The sequence below is a fragment of the Phocoena sinus genome, chromosome 11, assembly GCF_008692025.1.
Source record: "Phocoena sinus isolate mPhoSin1 chromosome 11, mPhoSin1.pri, whole genome shotgun sequence".
Taxonomy (NCBI): Eukaryota; Metazoa; Chordata; class Mammalia; order Artiodactyla; family Phocoenidae; genus Phocoena; species Phocoena sinus.
The window spans coordinates 44,532,908-44,557,832 of record NC_045773.1 but is presented as its reverse complement, the minus strand read 5'-3'; the positions used below and the strand labels follow the sequence as shown (position 1 = coordinate 44,557,832).

Here is a 24,925-nt window from a genome sequence, read left to right as displayed (position 1 = left end):
TGACATTTTCATTCAGCTCAGAATCATTTCTAATTTTCCTTGGGATGTCCTCTTTGATCCTTGGATTATTTGAGCGTGTTGTTCAATTTCCAGTTGATTTGGAGATATTTTTGTTATCTTTGTTATTTATTTCTAGTTTAATTCCATGATGATCAGAGAATATAATTTATGTGATTTCAGTTCTCTTAAATTAGTAAATATTTGTTTTTTCACCCAGAATATTGTATACCTTGGTGAACGTTCCTGGATTCTTGGGAAAAAAATGTAAATTCTGCTGTTGCTGGGCTTCGTGCTCTACAAATATCAGTGAGATCCAGTTGGATGACGGTGTTGTTCAGCTTTTCCATATCCGTGCTGATTTCTGGTCTGCTCATCCTATCTGTTACTATAAGAGTTATTTGAAGTCTCCAGCTACGGTTTTGGATTTGTCTGTTTTTCCTTTCAGTTGTATCAGTTTTTCTTTATGTATTTTAAATTTCTGTTGTTAGATGCATACACATTTATTGTTCTGTCTTCTTAGTGAGAGAACCCTTTTATCAGGATGCTATGTCTTTATTTATCCCTGATAATTTTCTTTGTTCTAAAGTCTTCTTTGCCTGATATTAATACAGCCACTCTAGCTTTCTGTTGATTCCTGTTTGTATGGTGTATCTTTTTTAACCTTTTATTTTAACCAACACAGGTTGAAGGTGAGCCTAGAAGTTCATAAATAATTTTATGGGGTTGCTTTCTTGAGCTCTTCCCTGTTATCTCCCCAGTACTTTCTGGCTCCCTGGGTCTCCCATTTTCTGTCTGGCCACAAACTGCTTAACCTCCACAATTGTCATGTCGGGGCCAAACACTGTGAGAACAGAGAGAGAGAAGAGTTTTGGCTGATGGCTCCTGTTGCTGCCACCACAGAATTGCCTGGGGCCTGGGGCAAGAGAGAACTGAGGAAGAGGAAAGGGGGGTTCATCTACTCTCTCTGAGCTTTTCGAAGTTTCCTTTCCCATTCCCCAAGCCTGGCTTCTCCTGGGGCTCTCTCGTGTGCCCCACTTGTGGGGTTTGGGTGTGTTGAGTTCAAGGTGGTCTGTACTGGAGGGAGAGAGGAGATGGCGCTTCGGTTTCAGTGTCCTTCCCCAATCTGCCAGTGTTGTTTACTCTTCAGTGTTCTGAAAGAGCTGCCCTGTCCATTCTGTTCAGGTTTTACATGGAAAGGGTGGCATGTGTTTTCTCTGTCTTTCCCAGAACTAAAACCTCTGATTGATATTATTTAAAATTTTTATTTTCTAATTAACTCATATTGATAGAACAACAGTTGATGTTGCTAGTAAGAGTTCAGGTAAGTGGCCAGATCACATAGTTTTCAATTAATTCTCTTGGCTTTGCTTATGCTTGCATTTATGTCAGCTGCACACGGTGCTATTCTCGTCTCTCCCTTTGATCACACAGTTTTCACCGTATTCTTCTGTTTGCACCTTCCAGCTAGCCTCGTGAGTGAATGTAGTCTTGTTATCTCTTTGCAACTTGGAGCACAGCCTCTTACCCACGATCCCACGGTAGGGCTGGTAAGGGCAGTGAGTCTGGATGTAGCTCAACTGAGCTGTATGAGGCAGGGTTTTGAGAAAAATTAGATGGGAATCCTCGCTGAAGACCCTTTCAGGGTAAGTTTGTGCTTGCTTCACACAGAATTGAACTACAGCAGCCTTCTGAACTCATCAAGTGGTGTGTAATTTCAGAACAGATTTACACACAGCTCTTTTAAGATGCAAATCTTTGCAGAAATTACACCTGATGCAGTCGAGCTGGCAGCTGGGGTCTGGCACACTCAGGAAGCGGGATAGGGGCTCAGTGGAGGTGCAGATTCATTCACGTACAATTCAGAGGCCACATTAAGGTCTAACTACCCCTGTGACCTTCCTATCACCATGAGTGATTGATTAAGAAATATTCAGCCTCTCCCTGAGAACTACAGAGATGATAATCCAGCCCTGGTTGCTATGATCAAGTGGAAAGACAGAAAATGGTGGGGCCAGCCGAGGCCAGCCTGGTTCCAGCCTCATGTGGGGTTAGGGTCAAGCTCCCTGTGTACTGCCGTAGTGGTCCCTTAATCTCACTAAGCTTCAGTCACCTCATCTATAAAACACACGACATGCTTACCTTGCAAGGTGAGGCTACTGAAAGGGATAAGTGAGAAAATGTACGGGAAACTGCAGAGCCTTTTGAAATGTGAAGTTCCATACAAGTGTTTATTAGAAAATATTTATTAAATATCAAAGATAAAAATAGGACATGAAAGGTGCATTAAGAGAAACAGTCTAATTGCAGAATCAAGGTTCATTCCTGAAGTCTTCTCTGCCTCGTAGGGCATGGACTCGTTTTACCGAAGGGCTGAATTAGGAGGTCTCCAGGAGCCTGGGCTGGGTCAGCGCCTATCCGAGTCCCTTCCAGCCCTGAGAGTTTATGATTCTGCCTCTGGCGCCCAAGTGTCCCTCCTCTGTGTCTCCCGGGACGGTGGCCATTGGCAGAGGCACACTTCCCAGGGTACGCGGGTGAGGGTGTGACCAGTTTGATTCCTAGTGCCTCTTTCTTTTCCCAGGCTCCTGAGATCACGGGAGCCCAGCATCATCCTTCTGTCTATATGAAAGAGGTTGTGTTGGGCTTGGGACGCATGGGCCCACTGGGTCCCGGAACCGACAACTGGAAAGTTTGTCCACCCATGATCTGCTTTAACTGAAATGTTCAGGCTTCCAGAACACAGACCCTCCTGAGGGACCGACGGGAGGCACCCCATCCTCCCCTGGCGCATCTCCAGCTGCAGCGGACTCCTTCCTGCTCACCCCAAGGGTTGCCTCCGTGGTCAGCAGTGCACTGGGGCTCAGGGCTCACTGCCCGATAGCACTGGTGGCCTGAGACTCAGGGTGCCCGTCCAACGGATCATGGGTCAGGGATGGGCCAGCCGACCACTCTCCTCTCCCTCCCTTGCAGATCACCTCCAATGAGAAGCACCTGGAGAGCCTCAAGAATTCGGGCAGCCTCCTGCGGGCTCTGGAGTGGCTGGCTCCGGCTGGGGGGTACGTAGGCCCAGGAGGGCTGTGGGAGGAGCAGCACAGAGCGTACCTGGGCTCAGCAAATAGCCTGGCATTCCTTTTCTCCACTCTTCTTTCTTCCCCCGCCCCCCGGTTTCCCCTACACACCAGGGACCATCACCTTCCCGCCTGACACTGCCCACTGAGATCCCTCCCTCCCAGTGTGGGATGGGCTACTCTGCGCCCCCACCCCCCGGGAGTCCCCACTATGGAGGCTGGGGGAGGTAACAGGAGGGAAGAAAAGAGCATCCTAGCCGTGCAGCATGGGGAGGCCGTATTCCCATCTACAGATGGGGACGGGAGCGGATTATGACCAGGTGGGAGACCTGATGAACCTCATGAGAAAAGCAGTACCTGTTTGTGCACACGTGCCCCCCGCAGCAGCCTGGCCAGAGGCCCCATTACCACCACCTTGCGGAGGGTCTGGAGGCCCACTCTACAGCCCCGGCTGCCGTCAGAGGGAAAACTTGTTGAACGCCTAGAAGAGTTTGACACTGAGAAGCTGAGGTTAGGTCAGCCTCTCAGTCCTCAGCTTCACAGTCAGTACGTCTAGAGCATCCTGGAAGCGAGGTGCCGAGAGCAGGACGGCCCTGTCACCCGGAACACGCTGCACCCTGTGGAGGGAGGAACCGGCCTCTCTGCCAGCCCCCCGGTGACGCCGATGCCGGTGTAGTGAGGGCGCTGGGAGGGCTCTTGCCGCACACACCCCTGCACTCCCTGGAGAGGCGGTTCCAGGGTTGGAGGGGGGGGCGGGTAGGGCTGACGAGTCATTTAAAATGTTAGTGCCACGTGACCAGAGAAAAATGGCATGGGAATAAAGAGAGAACTGCCCCCAGGTATCCACCCTTTAGGCAGCCGGTGTGCTGTGTAATGGCTCACTGCATGTGACAGCGCCAGGGCCTGGCAGGTGGGCTCTGGGGGCAGTTCAGGGGCTTGATTAAATGACTCGGGTGAGTGCCTTGTCGCCAGAGCTGAGGGAGGCTGCCGGAGGGCGTGGTGGCCCCTGAGCTGCAGCTGCTCTCCCTGCCCTGGGGAGGAGGCCCCACCTGCTAAGGGGTACCTGGCCTTCGCTGGGTGTGCGGGACGCGGGGTGGTGCACGGCATTCCTGGTAGTTTATTTTCAGGGCCACAAGGTTCTATGGAATCTGCTTCCTGGTGTTTGGGGTTTTGTATTAGTTGGAGAAGCATATGCGGTTGAGGTATTGCTGGGAAGGTGAGTCTGCGAAGGCTCAGCTCCATGCAGCCTTGTTGTATTAATCCTGGATTGGGTGGGGAGGGGACAGCGCCTCCTGGCCTACCCCACCCCCTTTACTCTGTAGCTTAAGCCAAAGATGTCAGTTCTTTCCCGTGGTTACTGTGAGCTGAGGGGAAGGACGGGCTGACTTTGATGGGAGGGGCCCCTGCTCAGCCCGGTGGCCCCTGTGGTGTAAGGCACGGACACTGGCTCCCCGGGCTGGGCCATAGGCCTTCCGCTAGACTGGTTTTCGTGAGGAGCGGGTGATGACCATACCTGGGGACCCTGGCCTTGTGCAGACAGCTGAGATGAGGCCCCTGTGAGCAGAGCAGATGTGTGCTGGCAGAGGGTGGGAGAGCCACCGGGAGGCATGGACTTGAGCGGGGAGCTGCTGAGAGCCCTTCCTCTCCACGGCCTGCCTGTGTGGGACTCCCCCGCCCCCCAGCTGGGTCCGAGGCCGGTACATATTCATGCTCTACCAGTTTGGGAGCGCTGGACCCAAATTTGGACCAAACATGTGAAAACGAGCCTCCCTGAGGCTGGTGGCCTCTTCCGTACCCACACGTGTCACTCCAGCAACTAACACGCCTACACCAGGCAGATCTCATACTGGTCGACAGGCTGCTGCTCTGAAATTGTCCTGTTCGGGCTTTGTTCGGATGGCCCCACCAGAAAAAGGGTTTCTCGTGTTGACAAAGAGTGACTGGGTGGCAGCATTCTCAGTTCTGATGGGGCCCTGCCAGGTGGGTGTGTCCTCCTTGCCGGTCACTGGCCCCCAAGGGCTGCTCTGGCAGGCGGAGCGGGCAGCACGGCTCCACCCGAGTAGCCTGGTCTCAGCCGGGAGCAGGCCAAGTTCAAGTGCATTCCCTCCGCCCTCAAAGGGGCCTTTGATGCACAGAGCAGGAGTGCGTGGCACCATCTCCGACCACAGTCCTGTCCCCCTGCGACCCACCTCTTTTATGCGGCCCCCTGGCACTTGGCAACAGCTGTATTTCTGTGTAGCGAAGGGTGTGCTGTCAGCTAATTTGATACGTCAGGGCACGCTGCTACGCGCCATTCTTTTCTTTGGTGACAGTTGTTAAAGCACAGGTTTAAATGTGTCTCAAACAATTTGCTCCAATAACGAGGTTTCCATTTGCAGCTCTTAATTGCACATCCGCACCTATGAGAATAAACCCATCAGACCTATGAGAATGAGCTTCTGGCTGATTGGCCAGAAGGGGCAGCATGGAGCAGGGAGTGTCAGCAGCTGGGATCTTTGCTGGATGGCACAAGTCAGCTGCAGGCAGGCGCCGGGCAGGCTCACTGTGGGCCTCGAGCCAGCAGGCTCTGGCTGCCGTCCGCCTGACTTGCCCTCACAGCTCAGCATCGGTGCACCTGGCCAAAGTGGGCTCAGACGTCGAGGGGTGGGTGGCAGGGCCGGTGCTGAGCCCCTGTGGGACTGTGGGCTCCGGGGTCCTCCCCTCATGGCCCTGGAGCCTGCAAACGCTGTTTCTGCTTCTCGGGATGATGCTAGGGGCAGCTCTGGGAAGCAGCTGGTCCATCAGGTACTCGGGTGCAAAAGAGGCCAGCCCCTTTGGGAGACAGAGCATTTTACCCTGGGGATGCCTAAATGTCTCTACTTTGGTTTTTCTCACAGTTCGTCGGCCAACAGTGCAGTGGCTTCCTTGGCCCTGGAGATCCTCCAAGCTGCTGGACACTAGGCAAGAAGGCATTTAGCACGAGCCCACTCTGCGGCACCCACCCTCAGCTACACACATTCACCACGTGGCACCTACAGCTCTATTTGGATCTAATAAAGTCAGCTGAACCCAGAACCTCTGACTCCAGATCCTAGAACACCCACTCAGAATGGACCTCCTCGGTGCATGTGTGATGCATCTGGGAACCCCAGGTTTGCTAGCTGTTCTCAGAATGCTCTTTCCCTCTGTGTGGGCCAGGTAGGCCTCTGCTAAAGCCTGCACTGCCTGTGCTAGTCTAGGCCTGCCAGCGTCTATAAGCATCTTTCTTCTCTGGAGAAGATTTAACAGGCAGGACTAGGCAGGAATGCTCTCCCAGCTACAGCTCCAGAGCAAGCCTTTGGAAGTTATAGTCTCTTCTCTTCCTCCTACTTTTACCTGCTTGGCTTTTCTTCATTTCAGGGATGAAGTGATTCCAAGAATCTTGGGGAGAACTGGGCAAGACTGCACTAACAGGAACAGGTGGTTAAAACTTTGCCTAAAGGAATGCAAAACACTCAAGGAACGCTGGCTTCCTTGAAGATCTGCTCATCTAGATGGGATGATGGCATCAAGGTAGAATCACACCCCCAACTTCTACCAGTGACCGCCCCCCCCCCCCTTATCCTCGAAGCCTTTCCAGCGTCTTCCTCACACATGTGCCCCTTAGTGCCCCCTGTGTAAGAGTCAAGCCTGTGAAAATACTGGGTGGACACTGCGGAAAGGGGCTGGGACTGTTGTACTGAGGGAGGGAGGGGTGGACCCTGGGCAGCTTGAACCAGGTGAGCAAGTTGAGAACATTCCTTGGCCTCCTCTCTGGGTCCTCTGTTTCCCCACCTGCAGAATGAAAGGGCTCGACTACATCAGTAGCTGCAGTGCTCTGGGCTGCTTAGAGAGGGGATCTGCCCCTTGACACACACTGCCTGAGCCCAGATGGGCTTCTGTCCCAGGCAGCAGCCCCTATGTGGGGGGAATGGGCGGGGGACGCAGAAGCGGGAGGCACAGGGGCACAAAGGCGGCCCCACGCCTACCGCATCACGGGAAGCTGGGCACACTGTCACCAACAGGCCCACTTTGCCGCGGTGATCTGGGTAATGTGCCAGCTTCCATTTGGCTTTGTAACGAACACAGCAGCTCCGTGCCCCCCTCCGTCAAAGGCGTGGATGTCACTTACCTTATTTAAACCTCACCACCTGCCAAGCAGACCTTCTTATCTCCATTTCATAGGTGAGAAAACTGAGGCTCAGAGGAGCCAGTCCACTTGCCCAACTGCTGGGTTGAACTCGGGACTCAGAGTCCGCAGCCTGTGTGTCTGCCAGTGGGATGTCCAGAGTCGAGCTGAGTAGCAGGGGTGTAAGGGGGAACCCCACCCAGGAGCAGGCAGTGTCCTTTGCTCTCATAGCCTCCTAAGTGCCCCACAGGAAGTCCTGCTGGGCAATGTGCCCATCACCAGGCTGTGCGCCCAGGTGGCCCTGGCCTGGCTGGATTTGTTCCTGGGGTGGGGGAAGCTGATGGGGAGCAGCTGGAGGCCTGGCCTTCAGCTCCTGTTGCTTTGCCTCTTTGGTCCAGGGAACAGGCACAGTTCTCCCTGTTTCCCCAGAGAATCTGTCCTCTCTCCTTTCATTCAGCTCTTGGGGGAAGCGCCCTGGAGTTCTGGACCTGGAGTCCCCCAGAAGGTATTTCAGAGCAATCGAATTCGTCTTTCTCTACCCTTTTGAGTCGAGCAGGGAGGAGTCTTTGCTGCTTAAGGTGAAACAGGAGGAAAGTTTTAACATTCCAGAACCATGTTAAGTGGACCACGCCTGGCCCTGAGTCCCACAGCCTTGCCTCTTTGAGGAAAGGCGTATTTGAATAGGCAAGGGGCAAGGAGGAGATGGCCCCAAGCAGGGCTAGTACCCCACCAAGGGTGTTCAGCCCAGGGTGACAGGCGCTAAAGCTAGCCCACGCCAAGTTTTGCACCCTGGCATGAGGCTGTGTCCTCCTGGAGTTAGGGGATCCTTTTTGTCCTTCTCACAAAGGTGCCTTACGGAAAGCAGCAGCCCCAATCCTAATGAGCTGAGGGAGGGGACATGAGCAGTCTGGCTGAGTAGACAAGAGGGAGGCGGAGAGCAGTACCCTTCCCCTGCCCCACGTGAGAGGCCCATACCCTTTTGCGGCTTCCCCGGCTCCAGTTCTGAGAAGACCTGGGCCCCAGCCACCCATCAGAGCTCTCAGGATTCTCGCAGTGACCAGAGGCCCAGACCCAGGTAACGACCGGCCCTCCTCTTCCCACCACCTCCAAGCTTTAGCTGTTTGCTAATTGGCTACAGTCCATCGGCTGAGCCCCCCAGGGGTGAATGGCGTCACTGAAGTTGCAGGGTGAGGGGGCGAAGGAGGCAGCAGGAGCATTTCTTGCGTGGAGCGGAGCGGAGCGGACCGGCGAGTGGCTGCACCAGGCTGCCTTCTTTCCCTAACAACAGGCCCAAAGCTTTGAGACCTTGCCTCAACTTACAGCCTGAGAGTAGGTGCCCAGGGAGCTGTCCCTCTGTGACGATCTATCTGGGGTGACTCTGGCCTGGGGGGTATCCTGAGAGGAACTGACAGTCATCTGGCAGCTAAGCAAGTGGCTCTGTAGGACGCAGCAACAGAATTTACCGACTGACGGTTCTTTGGGCTTGTCTAGCTCTTCCCGTTTCCCATACTGTCATGAGGTTTCCCCTATTACCTCATGAGGTTCTGAGGTCAATTTTGTGAATGCAAGGCAGCTCTTAGCCCTGTGGGACGACAGCTCAGAAGTGGAGGCTCCGGTGGCTAAGGCTTTTGTCCAAAGTGAGCGATAGTGAGAGGACCTGGGTCTCTCCTGCCTCCACTTGAAGCAAAATGCCCTTTATTCTCCCTCCTCCAGCAACAGAAAAATATGTAGAAATAAATCTCTCTGATAAATGGACTTACGCAGGGGCTGAGGTAGGAGCCTCAGGAGGGAACTGGTAGGGAAGGGGGCGGCAAGAAGCTACAAAAGCCCAGAGAGGCTTGGTCCCTGGGGAGACCTGTCTGGAGTGGGGTGGGGGCAAGACTCACTGAGTTTCAGGAGGCTTTGGCCCCAACAGCCTCAAGCTTCCAGGAGGCCGAGGGAGGGAAGGGGCAACAAGCACCAGCCTTGGCCCAGAATAAGGACCAGGGCTGTGTGGAGTCTTGCTGTGACCTGGAAGAAGGCTGGCCTTTCACACCTGGCCTCTGGTCTCTCAGAGGCTTGATGCTGAGGTGGCAGAGGAGGCCAGTCACCCCCCTGTAGATTACTCATGAGGTGGGGAGGTGGAGTGGACACCACACAGGGCGTTGATGAATAAGAAAAAGGAAGCACTACCTTTTCAGCTTCCCGCCCCCATTATTTTCTAATTGCATTTGATGGGTGTTCACTCAAGCAAGGCAAGCAGTTAGATTCTCACCTAGTACAACAAAACAACTGCAGTGGAGCAACTCAGCTCTCTGCTGGTTTACAAACCATATGGCACGATTCGGATCTTCTGTTTTTATTACACTAATCAAGACATATTTATCTCAAGATCTTTCACTGTCAAGGATTCCAATAACCAGATCAAAGCCTCATGTCTAGAACACCTCATCCAACATGGAAAAGCTTCATTTTTCAGCTCATTGGTGGTCACTGCCATGGGATCAGATGTCCTACGCACCTCCATCCCCAGGTAACCACTATTCTGTTTTTTTGTGGTAATCTAAATTTTCTTGCTTTTTAGTTTTACTATCTCTAGATGATCTCCTTAAAACAGTTTGCCTTTCTTTTTGCACCAGTGCAGTCCTACGGCATGCATTTGTGACTTGCTTTTGTTCAGTATCATATTTGAGATATACCCATACTATTGTGTTGAAGCTGTAGTCTTTTACTGCATTGCGGCCATTCTCTTGCAAATTATTGGACACGTGGGCTTCCAGTGAGGGCTTTTGATATTTTGTTGATCATGGATTTTTTCTTGCATTAATTTCAGTTTTATCCAAATGGCTACCTAACTGTTCTACACTTTTACTAAAAAGTCCCTCTTTTTCACACTGACCTCCAATGCTACCCTTAAAGTGTCTATTGTCTTCATCTTATTCTGTTCCCTTAGTGTATACTTCTACACACGTGCCAATAACAGTGTAAATTTTACCACCTCTAGCTTTACAGTTAGGCCTTGACAGCTGACAGAACAAGTCCTCCTGTCATCTTATTCTTCACAAGTGTCTCTGCCGTTCTTGGCTCTTTGTCCTTCTAAGTGCACTGCAGAACTACCTTTGCTGAATCAGATTAACCTTCATATAAAGTTTTTACATGGAACTTCAAAACTATAATGGTTTTAGGCAAAGCTCTGAAATGTTTTTGGTTTAAAAAAAAAAACAAAACACCCTGCTGTGGTTCTTTATGTTAAAAGCTGAACTCACTGAAGATCTTCGCTCTAACCAATAGCTCTAGCCTACCTAATAGCTCATGCAGTGCTGCCCTGGTTCTCTGTGTCATGCACTGGAGGCACAACTGCCCCCTCACCAGGTACACAAATGTTTCCTCTCCAATCCCAATTACATCTTAGACCACAGGGAAGAATTTACAAAGCTTTCTCCAAAGGGTCCTCATCCAACAAAAAGGTACTGAATACATGTTTTTAAATACACAGTAAATCACAAACAAACAGCCCTCCCTAAGCACAAAACACTTCCATGCTTTTTAAAGCCCAAAACACAAGTTCTAACAAACAGGTCTACTGACTCTGCCCTCAGGGATGAACTAAGCCTGTCAGACCTACCACCAGGATGACAGGCTCACCTGGCAGACAGCATGGAAGAAGGCCCATTCTAGTTCTCTCTGATATATTCAGATAAACACCGGCAGGTAAACCATCTTAACTATCAGTTCAAAGTGGAGTTGAAGGAATTCCCCGCTCCAAATGAGTCACACTTCTGTGAAGGTGCTTGAAGTCCAAATCCAGGTGAGTAATTCTTCATTATTACCTTAAAGGAATGAAACCATGTGATGGAGTCTGGGGTGGGGGATGCCTGTTGGGCAACACGGGACAAAACTGAAAGCCAAAGAACTAGATGCCTTTAGTCACGTGGGCAGGATTTATACACGTGGCTGCAGCCAGGATGAAGGAGTCTTGGCCATAGCTCTAAGCCCAGAGTCCTTCAGTTGGAGACGATGGACTCCCCCCCTCTTCTTACACAAGCTCAGAATCAACGTTCAAGGCTGAAACACTTTTGGTGCAATTTAACCCAGGGGTAAGTGCTAAAGAAGCTTGGCAAACAAACAATTCCGTCTACTAGCAGTAAGGCTCTTTCCATCATTACTTAAGTTTATTCAACTTCATCCTGAGGAAGACACATAGTGAAATAATTTATTACCCTCGCAAACCACTAAGTGACAAGGAAAAAAAGGTGACACAATCGAATGAATTAAAAGTTTAATTCTGAACCATTTTTATAACTGCATTTTCTCTTGAAGCATTTGTATCACCGCAGGTTACAACAACTTTGGGATAAAAGGCAACTGGTAAACTGTCCAAAACAAGGTTCCAAATAACACCTCTTACTGATTTACCCTACCCATACATATATCCCAAATAAAGTTTTTGATCAAAAACATGAAATAGATCCACCTGCTTATTTTAAGCATATTAAAAAGGAAACTAATTGGACCATTTCTATTTGTCTATTTTATACAAAAAGGCTACACAATGTTACACTTTATTCAGATTACAATTAGAGTGATTATGAATTAGTGTTCTACACCATTACTCAATTTTTAAAAATTAGAAATTGCTGTAGCAGTATTCACTATAACTTAACACTATGAGAGACTTAAAAAACTAACAGTTACTGCAAAAAAAAGAAAAAAAGAAAAAAAAAAGCTACTTCAAAGCAAGCAAAGTCAGTACCATTACAGATATTTAAAAAAAAATTTTAACAAGCAAGGCTAGAGTTTGATAAATTCCATCTTGTGATCCATTCTTGTGCATTCTTCACTTCTTGAGTCACTCCCAAAATCCATTTGTATTGTTACTCCTCGACCAAAAAGGACCAGAACAAAAAGTTTACTTCAATTGTTCCCATAGGAAACTCAGCTTGGTTAGTGTGTCAGGCACTTTCTGAGATACCAGCCCACCCCTCGAGCCCTCTCAGCAACTCTACAGGCCAATCACAATGCAAGTTCAGACAATACAGCTGTATAAAGAGAGAAAGGCTGCTATTAATGTTTAGAACAGCAAATGTTACTCATTTGAGTATTAAGTTGCAAAAGCTGTGGCAAAAAACATTAACGTTAATAACTTCCACACATGACCACGTAACAAACCAGAAATCTGAGAACATTCACATGTTCCAAGACATCTCCTTTCAATGTATCTTTTTTTGTGGCAGATTTACAAATAGGCCTAAACCACTCCCACCCTACCAACCAGGTCTTTCTGAAGTTCTGTAGGCAGAGTAAAAGTATTTTACCCAAACTGGCTTTTTTAACTTCTTACCTAAAGGATGATTTACAGGTCAGTATCAAACCAGGCCAGCTGATTGCTGTCACCTGGAGGCAGCCCATCCATGAGGTCCTGGGCATGCCCCAGATCTGGCAGCCCATCAACTGGATAGTCAGCACCAGGGTGGTGGCCGCCCATCTCATGCTCCATCATGGGGTCCATACCCAAGGCATCCTGGCCGTATCCACCAGAGTGAAAAGAACGGTAGCTGGGATCTAGGAGAGTCAGGGGTAGCAACGAAATGGGTAAGGGAGAGAGAGAGAGAAGACATAAAAGTGAACACTAAGGTTAGGAACATCCAAGGGCAGCAAGCTTGTCAGAAAGCGCTGCTTTCTAACCTCTTCAAAGTGCCAGTGCCAGGCCACCCATGAGGCCACACAAAGCCTGTTTCCACCAAAGGCAGACCAGCAGGTTCTCGTCCTGGGCCTCTGGCATCTACCCAGGCAGGGACAGGTTCCTGAGGGGGGAGCAGCAGCAGCAATCTACTGTGTGTGACACCGAGGCGTCAAGGAGTCATGGCAGGCAGTGAAGGCAAATAACAAGGAGGTCTGGCAACTGTCATCTATTGTTAGAAAGTCCAGGCGACACCCACAAAAGTACAAAGAAAATGTGCCAGTTTCCAATGAAGCCTTTATATGTTTTGTATTAAGGGTTAACAACATGTACCTGTGAAGGTAAGAAGCTTATAAGCTTTAGTGGTTTATTAACTAGGAAAAACCAGGTAAGATTATAAATTTAAGATGAATAGTTACAGCTGTTAGTGGTCTACCCCTAATTATGCTCCACTCGCCACTACCCAGGTTTGAACTGTATTTTTAGAGTTTTCTGCAAAGCTAACTATGTAAATACCCGTCCCAGAGCGGAGCCTGGGGACAGAAGTTGCCATACTCTCACTTCCTGGGTGGGTTGTAGACACAGGTATTATGGGTTCTCTGAACAAAAAAAACGGAATAAAAAGCCAGGCGACTTGTCCCCCCTGCACTGTACTGCAGAGGCCTAGCAGTAGTGACGCGTTTACTGGTGTGATCCCACTGCTTGCTCAGTGCGGCTCAGAATTCCCTGTGCTCCAATACAGAGACTACTGCTGACTCTAGAATTTAAGAACTGCCTTTAATTGCTACCACTACTTTCCTGCCAACACTGGTTTCCCAGATGAGCAAACCAGCTCTTTTGATAAAGCTTTGGACCTTTAGCTTGATCTGGAGATAATCAAGAAATGTGAGACACATACCATCCTGGCGATATCCAAGGGGTTCTCCCTGGGCACCGATATCAAGTCCAAGATCAGCAGTCTAGATAAACAGGTATAAAGCAAAGAAGCAAAATGAAAATTCTCAACTCAGAGCATACTGTCCAGTATTTTGAAAACATACTTATTTTGAGATTATGAAAAGAATAAAGAACTCAAACATTATAGAAATACTTAGAAAATGCAGAATTACTCTGAAATACAGATGTATACAAATACAGAAATACTTCAAACTCTACCCTTCAAAGATACCTAGAGATACTAGAGAAACATGTTTTCCCATTGCACACAGTATTAAAAATACTAATTTATTCTTTCCACAAGTATACATTATTAAGTACTTACTACGTGCCAGGCGCTGTTCCTGGTGCTAGAAATATAACAGGAAACAAAACAGGCAAAGTGTCTACCCCCAAAAGGAGCTGCTGACAGGATATGTTATATGAAAAGACTTTTAGAGCCTGCGCGGCTAGAAGAACGAAGTTGCCATTAACTGTGAGAGGAGAGGTCTGGAGAAAGGGAGTGGGTGAGGAAGTTCAGAGCTCAAGCTGGAACATATTGAGATTGCCTATTAAACAGCCAACTAACATACTACTCACTGTTGGGCAGTTTGCTTTATTTTTTTTCCACCTAACAATATACAGGATCTCCCTCCATTCATTCAACAAATTTCAACAAATATAATTCACTTTATGACTATGTACCATAATTGAAAAAACTTTCAGGGTGGTTCTACTGTTTCAATGAACAACTGTACTGAGGACAAATACTGAACAAATTAATAGAAATTCAAGTAGAAAAGTAGGTGAAAAATTGAGCATTTTTTAAGTACTGATAAACCGACCTCCAACTACCGGTGGTTAATAGACTGCCTCTTTCCCAACAACCTTTTGAAAACTGTTCTTCAATCTGCTAACGTTTTCATCTGTCTCCCTTGGAAATTCTAACTTGTTTGTTCTGAATAGGCTGTTTTTAAAGCTGTAGTTTTTCCTCACAGCAGTTGCTAAAAGAGTGTAAAGAATGAATATTCAAGCCAAGGACACAGTCGGTGCAAATGAACGTGTGCTGAGTGGTCTGAGAGGAAACCACGAACCGCCTTATACCTGCTCTAGCAAACAGCCCAATAAGCGTGCTCACGCTGCCTACCTCATTCCAAGCCATTGGCTCCGTTCTGAAGAGAGAACTGGTCAGCTCAACTGAAAGCCGTTTCTTATAATCCTGTGGCTTGTCCTCAGACATTCGGAACAAAACAGCAGCTGCATATGTTGCTGGGAGAAGGATGGAATAAAGGTCCTTGAGGAAAAGCTGAGGCGTCACACTGTACACAAGCTAAAGGCTCTGGTTCCTTTCCTACTTACCCACACCTTCATTCCTAGAATGAAGTAATTCTGTCAGAGGAGCTGTGGCTCCCTCAGCTTCAATAGCTTCTGCAGCCTCCTTGTCCTGAGCAAGTTCACAGAGGACCCCTGCAGCTACTCTTTGGATATTTTCAATGGGAGAATAAAGCAGCTAAGGAGAAAACATACACCCAAAACCTAATTAAGCCTAAAGTTAAAACATGACAAGCACCGCACTGCAGTGTAAACATTCCCTAAGCGGTATTTGTACTGCTTATATTAAATCATAAACTCTAAATTTATGTTCTTGAGTGATGCTCAGGAGCAATGGTTTTCTAGAGCACTTTTAGCTATGAACCTTTTCTTCAGAGTTTTATGCAAGCTAAAACTTGGAAGACCCAGAGGTGGCTGGAGGCCTGTGCTCTAGCAGCCCAGACCAGCTTTCGTGCCTTCAAAACTGAGCAACCCTAAAGGTGGAGGAGAAAGTCTCCTTCCTTTCTTGAGGTTCTAGTCCCAATGTTTCTCCTTCTACTGCCCAAGAAAAACGAAGGGAATTTTTCATAAATGTATTCAACTAAAAGGACATGACACATTGAGATTCTATTTTTTATACTTGAACAGGAAGCATGGGCAGTACTGCCATTTTAGAAATGGTGATAGTAGAAGAAAAATTAAGTGCTGGTGCCCCTATTTTGGTCTCTAATTTCCTGATATTTTGCTTATCTTTAAAATCCTGAAATTCTACTGACACACAGAATCTAGAACACCTCACTTAAAAGCAACATACCTGCACAAACAACGGAATGGTATTTAGGCCTCTGACAACAATTCGGTTGTGAACATCCCGAGCTAGGATGTGAAGGGCTCCAGTACAACCTTCAACTATTTCTTCCATGCGGACCCCCTCCTACCAAGAGAAATGTGGTAATAAATAGGGCACTGTCCTCTCTAAAGTTATATACTTGAAAGGCTTTCTGTTCATGAGTAGCAATTACTAGATTAGTTATTCACATTATAAACCCAAAGTTCCCCCGAATTTGCAATTAATTAAGCTCAGGAATGAAGGTGGACTCCATTCAGTTGAATGTCACTTTCTGAAAGTGGCCTCTTGTCAGCACTAATTCCAAGCAGCACCCCTCCCCCATCACGGTACTGTGCACAGCAAAGCACAGCTTCAATATACCTCTGAATCCCAAAGATAACTTTCTTACAGTCAGGGCACCATCACTCTGGGTAAAGGATATATAAAGAAAAGATACACAAAGATGGGAAAGTGACGTGCAGACTATGTCAGTGTTTTCTTTCGGATGCTCCCTCTATCTTTGTACATCTATGTGTATTTGGTGAAAACTTAGCAAAGTTTTATCACCAACTGCTAAAATTCTACTGAGCTGCCAGTAGAAAATCCACTCACCTCCTCCAAGACTATTCAACTGATAGCCTATACGGGAGAAGGAAGTTAGCTTTTGCAAAATATAACTACAATCTGCTTTCCCTCTATCTGAGTTTTTTAAAAGGTCATAATTCTGCTACTTGCGGCAGCTTTTATATTCAACTTCATTTTTATAAGGACACAAAAGCTCCTTTCTTCCTAGAGAGATTTTAAAAGGTACCCTTTGCATTCTATTAAGCCACCTCATGGAGACAGGCCAACACCAAAAGTAATGAATAGAGAAAGGCAAAGCCTCCTAATGAGTGCATCCATATCACAACTAGCAATCAGTCTCAAGATCTGTTCTTGTAAAGTCTTGTTCTCTAAAGTAACCTGATTAAATACGAGAGAATCTTTGAAGGTCTGAGTCTTAAAACACATTCTGAGGAATCAGAAGTGTCTTTAGATACTTGTAATGAAGCTAGTTTTAAGACCGCAAACTTGACATCGAAGTTCCAGGCTAAGACTGTAGGTAAAGATCCCAGAAATGCTACTAGTTAGTCTTGTAATTCGTTGGCATTCGTTAAGTCCAGGGAAATAGTTTTAAGCCACTCTTGGAAGAGCTAGTAAAAGGTACGTTAAACATTTATAGGTAGAACTGCAGTGGGGGATAAGAGACTCTGAAATCAGACAGACCTGGATTCAAATTATGGCTCTGCTACTTCCTAAGGATGTGAACCTTTTGTATGGGTTAAATGAGACCCCAAAGCAGTAAATCACACTCCATACCCCCTTTGTACGATTGAGGAGGCAACGATGTTAAGGACATGTCAAAGGACATACCACCAGGGGCCACATTACTCCTTCTTCTATGCAGCCACAGAGACATGTCAGTTTTTTTAGTCAATAGCAAGCAGCCCTTCAGGCAGGCAGGAGGATGGAGGAAGCCAATGACCTCAGTAGTTCAGGATCTTATGGATTTTTGCATTCCTTTTAAATAGCCAGATGTCACTATTAAGATTTACCTACCACAAACTGCTGCTGTGTTCCACCCATAGATGTACGGCGCTGGGTATCCTGATGTGCACGAACCAGCAACTGAACTAGTCGTGGAATGGCACCCTGCTCACGCAAAGGTGCGTGATTTGCGGGACAAAGGGCAAGATTTCGAATCAATCCAACGGTAGCCTGCAGAAAAGAAGGAAGAGTAAAGAACTGGCGAACAACTCAACAAAACCATTTTCTTACCCTAAAATTCCTAACACACTACTATCACAATCACTTGAAAGTAAAACTGACTACAGAAACACTTCAAACCCTCACCTCCATCCCAGACATATTTCCTATTTACTAAAGCATACAACTCCTACTTACCAATGCCCAGTGCCTAGACAGCCATCTAATAATAGTCAGAGGCAGTTCATTTTCAATTCTGCAACCTTCTACTTTCACTGACAATTTACCTTGATCAGAGGCCAATGGGATGGTGGATGTAGGAGTTTAACCACAACTGGCAGTCCATAGTGAAGGCGAACAGCATTCTGGGCCATCTCAGCTTCCTGGTGTCGGCTGGTCAGATGACGAAGAGCACAGATGGCAGGCTCAGTGATATCCTCCCTGTCACCGGCACGAAGGACAGTACGCACAAGAGCCTCTATACCACCCACTTGGCACACCATCATCTTGTTCTTGTAATTATTGCAAGTGAGATTAGAAAGAATTCCAGCTGCGCAGGTGACCACATTTATATCATCTGAGCCCAGAAGCTGAACAAGGGTCCCAAGAAGACCTTCCATCCCTTCCTATGGAGATGAAAACAGACGCTCAGGACATATTCAGCTTGACTCTTTTCATTAAGGCGGCACCAGTTTACTCAGAATTTACCTGTTTAGTTGCAGCATCTGAAAGATTCCTCAGAGTCCAAAGACAATTCTGAACAAGACGTTGACTTGGATCTGTCAGGTGAAGTCCTAAAGCTTGCATTCCACCTAAAAAGATTTAAAAATATCTAAGGCGATGGCTAATAGCTCACAAGTCGTATCAGTACAAAGTGTCTTCTCTAGTCTTAGAAGGTGTCCCTCTTTATTGCCAAAGCTTATCCCCTCCATCGAAGTCCTTTATTTCCTTTCATCTTCTACAATGCTGCTCAGTTTCCCTTTCTCTTCCAGTTCATCTCACCTAGTGACAATTTCTGTCAAATATCTATTGTTTCTCCCCTGTGTGGAAAAAGCCTTCATTCTCTCCACAGTCCCCCTGTAGGTAATATTCCTATTACTTACTTCCCTTCATCCAATTATTTCAAAAATATTTAATACCAGGCTCTGTTTTGAGTTGGAGCTATACCAGTGAGCAGAACAGTCTAAAACTCCTACCTTCACAGAGCTCATGGTCTACTTGGAGGCAGACAATAAACAAATACACAACTAGTAAACTAAAACTATACAGTGTGTCAAATGGTGTTAAGTGCTACAAAAAACATAACACAAGACAGAGGAGGGGGCTACATTTTTAAGTAGGGTAATTAGGTCACCTAAGTGTGAGGGTGACATCTGAGCAAAGACCTGAAGGAGTTATGTAAACTCATGGGGTGAGAACAATCCAAAAAGAAGGCACCAGAATGCTTTACGTCTCGGACTGTATAAAAGACACTGACTCAAAAGATGTGCTTCCAAGTTTCACAACCTTCCATCATTTTAGGACCCTAATGAAGGACGTTTACACTGGCAGAGAAGTCTAAATGGAAGCTCAACTCCCCACACACTGGCTTAACTTTACCATCTCTCTCCTACCGACATCACTTCTAAATACAGTGGGATGTACTTTTTCCTTGTCTCCTTGTTTATCTTTTCAGGTCTGCTTTATTTCCTCAATTAGGTTAGGTCTACCTGCTATAATTCTCACGGCACCCTGTACTTTTCCCTTCACAGCATTTATCACAACTATAATTTAGCCTACCACCCCTACAGTAAGACAGTATCATCCCTATCTGGTTCATTCCTCACAGTAGCTCCAGCTGCTAACAGAGAGCACAAGGCTGATGCTACTTCCCTGGTGGTCCAGTGGCTAAGACTCCATGCTCCCTATGCAGGGGGCCCAGGTTCGATCCCTGGTCAGGGAACTAGATCCCACATGCCACAACTAAGAGTTCACATGCCGCAACTAAAGACCCCTCATGCCACAACTAAAAGATCCCTGACACTGCAACGAAAATCCCACGTGCCGCAACTAAGACCTGGCGCAGCCAAATAAATAAATAAATTTTTTTAAAAAGTAAAATTATATTTAGAAAAAAAAGACTTGATTCCCCTCAGATCTCATTCCCTCCCTCCACTGTTAAGAGAGTGGATCTTAGTTCCAGATGCCTCTCAGAATAGCCTGAGAGACTTAAAACACACACATTCTGATTCAGCATGCCCAGGGTAAAAGTCCGGTGCAGATGGCTTAGAGGCACCCCCGCCTCTTCCCTGTAGCCCTTACTCACATACACTAAGAGGGCAACTCCCAAATCTCTATCCCAGCCCAGTCTTCCCTTGCATTCCAGTAGCATACATTGCCAGCTACCTACTGATCTTTAGTCACTTTGAATATGTCAATTCAAATAACATTCATCCTTTGCTATGTATTTTTAATATCTAATGACTTCATTCCTAGAAGCCTGTAACATCCCAGTGGCCTGGTCTGCTTGCCTTTGGTCATTCGAACTGTCATACGATGCTAGTATTAATATTCCCAACACCTCACTGTGATGCTGTGCCACTGCTCAACAGCCATCAATAGCTTCTCATTATAAGATAAAGACCAGGGACTTCCCTGGTGGTGCAGTGGTTAAGAATCTGCCTGCCAGTGCAGGGGACACGGGTTGAAGCCCTGGTCCAGGAAGATCCCACGTGCCATAGAGCAACTAAGCCTGTGCGCCACAACTACTGAGCCTGTGCTCTAGAGCCCGTGAGCTACAACTACTGAGCCCTTGCACCACAACTGCTGAAGCCCACGCGCCCAAAGCCCGTGCTCTGCAACAAGAGAAGCCACCGCAATGAGAAGCCCACACACCACAAGGACGAGTAGCCCCTGCTCGCCGCAACTAGAGAAAGCCCGCGCACAGCAACGAAGACCCAACGCAGCCAAAAATAATTAATTTTTTTAAAAAAAGAAAGATAAAGACCAAATGCTTTAGCATAACCTTCAGGAGCCCTTTAGGATTTGGATCCCACCTAGTATTTCAAATTGACCTAAGCATTCTACACCTGTGTTTCCAAAGCTGGAATAAAGCATGAATAAACATCTTCCAGGGACCTAGAAACTCCTGCACAATATAGCCCTGCCTGGCTCTAGCTCATTACCCTCATCCTGAGCTATTCATCCCATTTACTCACTAGGTTCTACTTACACAGACTTTCTCTTCGGCACCTAGAACTCAACAATTTCTTTCCTACCTTCAGGACCATCTGGAAGGCACTTAATCCTTCTCATATAGCTTACACCTTCTCATTCTGCAATTTCACTTAACACCCCCCCCCCAAGGAAGCCCCTTCCCTCCCCATTAATTCTGTATCACTATCTGCTTGCTGTTCACTTCTCTTGTGACATTCATTCCAATGTGATCACTCCATCTTTCTGCGTATTTCTGTCACCTTCACCACCTATAAGAATAAATACAGGGACCATATGCCTATTTTGTTATCCATTGTATGCCGTGTGCTTATTACAGTGCTTGAAACACAGGGGCTGAATATTTTCAGAATAAACAAATGAGCATCAGAATAACCTAGGGAACTTCTAAAAATCAAGATTCCTAGGCCTCCAGTCCCGTACATTTCCAGCTACCTACTGACTCTCTCGTCACCTCAAAACTCCAGGGATTCTGATTAAGTAAGTCTAAAAATCTGTATTTGTTGCACACATTCCAGGTATTTCTGGAATAGCTGTTATCAAGCCAAGTATTAGGCACCTTTTTTTTTTTTTTTTTTTTTTTGCAGTACGCGGGCCTCTCACCGTTGTCACCTCTCCCGTTGCGGAGCACAGGCTCCAGACGTGCAGGCTCAGCAGCTGTGGCTCACGGGACCAGCTGCTCCGCGGCATGTGGAATCTTCCCGGACCGGAGCACGAACCCGTGTCCCCTGCATTGGCAGGTCGACTCTCAACCAGTGCACCACCAGGGAAGCTCCTAGCCATCATTTTTGATGGGTAATATGAACACTGCCTAAACTAGGCTTGCATAGCACCAAAGAAGGTGTCTAGCAGAACATACACTTTGTCTGAATGCAACTTTGGCTTCAAACTGAATAGGACCATCTACTTTCAGCCTGTTAAGGTCAGTTCTATCACCCTTTTCCTAAGAAAGGTAATCTAATTAGAACTACACGTGCTGCAAACATGAGAACCCAGAAGAGACAAGTATACTTACCAGCTTCTACAATAGCCGGCTTATTACTAGAGCAGACAGACAGCACCTTCAGTACTCTGCTTGTGGTCCACAGTAGTTTCTCATAGGTGTAGGTCCTCATTATATTCACTAAAGCTTGAGGTCCACCACTAGCCAAAATGATCAGCTAGAAAGATGCGTATATATTGTTAGTCACAGAATCTCGATCAAATGCCTGAGAAAAGCTACTATTACCAACCTATTTTATTATACAAGAATTTCAGCCAGCTTAATGACTTAAATATATTCCTGGTCGTCATTAGCTAGACCCCCATACTGGGGCCCTATTTAACCCCTCCTTGTACAACATTTCACTCAAATTCATGCACCCCAGTCCTCCCAAAAATATATAAACTCTGGCCCAGTTTTCTTCTTCCCACACTGATCATAGTAAAAGGAAAAACAAAAACAACCAAACACCGTGTTGGTATGAAACAGTAATGCCCAGATACACAAGTTATATCAAAGCCAATGTTGAGTGAAAATGTGAACCAGAATGGGCACTTAAAAACTCTTAATGATCTGGCTCTTTGCTATTCCTAATCATAACCACCTCAAAAAGAGACAGCATAAAATAGTCGTTCTTGCCCTTTACTCCCCCGCACACCCCCACCTCCTGACTCTACCCCGATCTGAAAACACATCTCATCACTTCAGGCCTCTGCTAAAAACTGTTTCGCATTATTCTTTTAACATGTTCCACTAAGCCCTGCAGGATCTGCCCTATCTCAACAGTCTCATCTCACACACTTCCTCTTCCTTACTCTTTGCATTTCTTGAATTTCCAAATCTTGCCCTGCTCCTCCCTCAGCAGAACTGTCAAAGATGCCATTTCCTCTCCCTAACCTTCATTCACCTTTAATCAATCCCATCTTATCCTCAAGAGCTAAACCCAACTATCACTTTCTCCAAGAAATCTGCTTGAACCCTCAAAAGAGGGTCTGGTTCATTTACATGCTCTCATAGCCCCTTTACTTCCTCCTAACATACGAATTAAATAGTAAATAGGGTATTATTTCAGTGTCTCTCTTCCACCCAAGAATAAAAGCTTTAAGAGAAGCTTGCATGCTATATCCCTATCACCTAGCATTAGTGCATTACATACTGACAACTCAAATATTTAAAGAAATAGAGATGTCCAACTTTTCTAGGATACATACAAAGGGTGAGGCATACAATGAATTTGCCAAAATCCATAGAAGGACATGACACTGGGGGTCTCCCATGCTCCCACATTCAGTACAATTCTTTTACCTTGCTTTCTTGATTGCCATAAGCTAAAATCTGAAGGCAGTCTGTTGTAATAGCCAAGAATTTAACATTTGTTTTGTTGAGCAAGGCAACCATTTTCTGCAGCCCGCCAGCTAAACGCACTGCCATTTTAGCTCCTTCCTGATGCAATAAAAGGTTGTGGAGAGTTGTAATGGCATAAAACAATACAGAATCCACTGGTGAACTGGGAAGAAGAAAAAAGTCTCATCAGAAATGTTGTGATTGCACTCTTCTCCTTCTGAGCTTGCAGCATTCTGACCATGTTTTCTTACCCAAGCATCTTCACCAGGGCAGGAATGCCCCCAGACTTAAAGATGGCCAGCAAGCCCTCACGATGATGGGAAAGATTGTGTAAGGTCCCAGCAGTACAGCGAGCCGTTTCCACATCATTTGTATTCTGCATGGTGCGTACAATAGCAGACACCATCTGCGGAGAACGACATGATGGCGTGTCTGGAAGCTTCCTTTTTAGAAAGCTGATGGACCATAACTGCAGCTTATTAACCACCACTATAATGTACAGGAATTAGAGACATCATTTTCCAGTTTTCAACTACTGATACTGGGTAGATATTATAAGACCTACTTCCTTGGGAGTTTCCTTCAAAGCAGATTAAAAAGCTAGCCATGTCACTACTTACTTGGTCTTCATCGTTTAGCAGTTTTGTCAATTCAGGGATTGCACGTGTGCAAGTTCTGCATCATCTTGATAGTTAATCAAATTTACAACTGCATGTTTCAGCATCTGTGATGGTTCAGCCAGCACGCTGGACATAGTGGGATGGCGGCATCAAACTGTGTAGATGGGATCTGCATGCCCTCATCTAACGTCTCAGGGAACATAGCAGCTCGTACCCTCTGAGCTCGAGTCATTGCATACTGTCCATCGATATCTGGAAAAGGTAAATTCAACACTCAGTATCCATAGCTCAGCATTCACCAAGTATTTGCTATCCTAAACAGTCATGGTGATATTGCAATCACTCCCTTCTCTTTACCACACCATTTTATTTAAGCTATTATACACTAACTTTTATTAGAATAACTATTTAATTCTCAAAACTGCATTCTGACTTTCAGTAAGGCAATAATACTCTTACCAGCTACTTGTTCTTGAGTGAAGGACTGAGAAAATCCCTGCTCCCACTCATACAGGACTTGGGTGGTATCCACATCCTCTTCCTCAGGATTGCCTTTACCACTCAGAGAAGGAGCTGTGGTAGTGGCACCAGAATGGATTCCAGAGTCCAGGTAAGATTGTTGCTGCCAGTGACTAACAGCTGCTTTTCTGTCTGGCTCCATGGCCATGTCCAGCTCCATCAAGTCAGCTATAAAAATCAAACAGCACTAGTATTACTACCAGGGAAATGTTACCTTAATTAGAAAATAAAAATCTATGATATGACTCACTGAAATCTTTTTAGAAATAAAGTCAAGTCTGAAAGACAGCCAAGGATAAGAGAATGATGGCCAGGATCAGCTCAGTGATGAAAAATCTGTACTCTTAGGAGACCACCTAAACAGTTACTCACTGAATCAGTGAAGAATGGTACTGCATCCAGGCTCCAGAAGCAGTCATCCAGACTAGATTCCTGCTGGTGGCTTGTTTGCTATTTCACCAAGCCATTAGGAGGAGTGAGCAGAAAATGGAGCAAAAGGTAGCCTGACAAGTAAGCAGGGAGAGAGGAAAGCAGGGGAATCTGAGCCAGACTGGGTTAATGGCAATGAAGCAGAGTCCCAATTCAGTAACTAAAGA

General features: G+C 46.6%; 2 protein-coding genes across 8 annotated transcripts in view; one reads left to right on the top strand and one right to left on the bottom strand.

Moving 5' to 3' along the window:
* Window positions 1–11,884, top strand: part of ULK4 (unc-51 like kinase 4) — a 530,371-nt gene extending 518,487 nt beyond the window's left edge. For 4 of the 7 annotated variants that reach the window (XM_032647445.1, XM_032647444.1, XM_032647441.1 and 1 more), the window contains 2 exons: window positions 2,968–3,053; window positions 5,942–11,884. In XM_032647445.1, coding sequence (XP_032503336.1) covers window positions 2,968–3,053; window positions 5,942–6,005 — 150 coding nt within the window. In that variant the 3' untranslated portion in view covers window positions 6,006–11,884. The remainder of the gene's footprint in view (window positions 1–2,967; window positions 3,054–5,941) is intronic. The other 3 variants (XR_004352053.1, XR_004352054.1, XR_004352055.1) reach the window with 3 other exon arrangements.
* CTNNB1 (catenin beta 1) overlaps window positions 11,436–24,925 on the bottom strand; it is a 41,441-nt gene continuing 27,951 nt past the window's right edge. Inside the window, 16 exon segments of the mRNA XM_032647446.1 lie at window positions 11,436–12,732; window positions 13,749–13,809; window positions 14,913–15,034; window positions 15,125–15,275; window positions 15,891–16,010; window positions 17,505–17,663; window positions 17,939–18,277; window positions 18,360–18,463; window positions 21,880–22,024; window positions 23,152–23,353; window positions 23,442–23,608; window positions 23,610–23,668; window positions 23,798–23,860; window positions 23,863–23,955; window positions 23,958–24,062; window positions 24,270–24,497. Of these exon segments, the coding sequence (XP_032503337.1) occupies window positions 12,524–12,732; window positions 13,749–13,809; window positions 14,913–15,034; window positions 15,125–15,275; window positions 15,891–16,010; window positions 17,505–17,663; window positions 17,939–18,277; window positions 18,360–18,463; window positions 21,880–22,024; window positions 23,152–23,353; window positions 23,442–23,608; window positions 23,610–23,668; window positions 23,798–23,860; window positions 23,863–23,955; window positions 23,958–24,062; window positions 24,270–24,497 (2,327 nt within the window). The 3' untranslated portion in view covers window positions 11,436–12,523.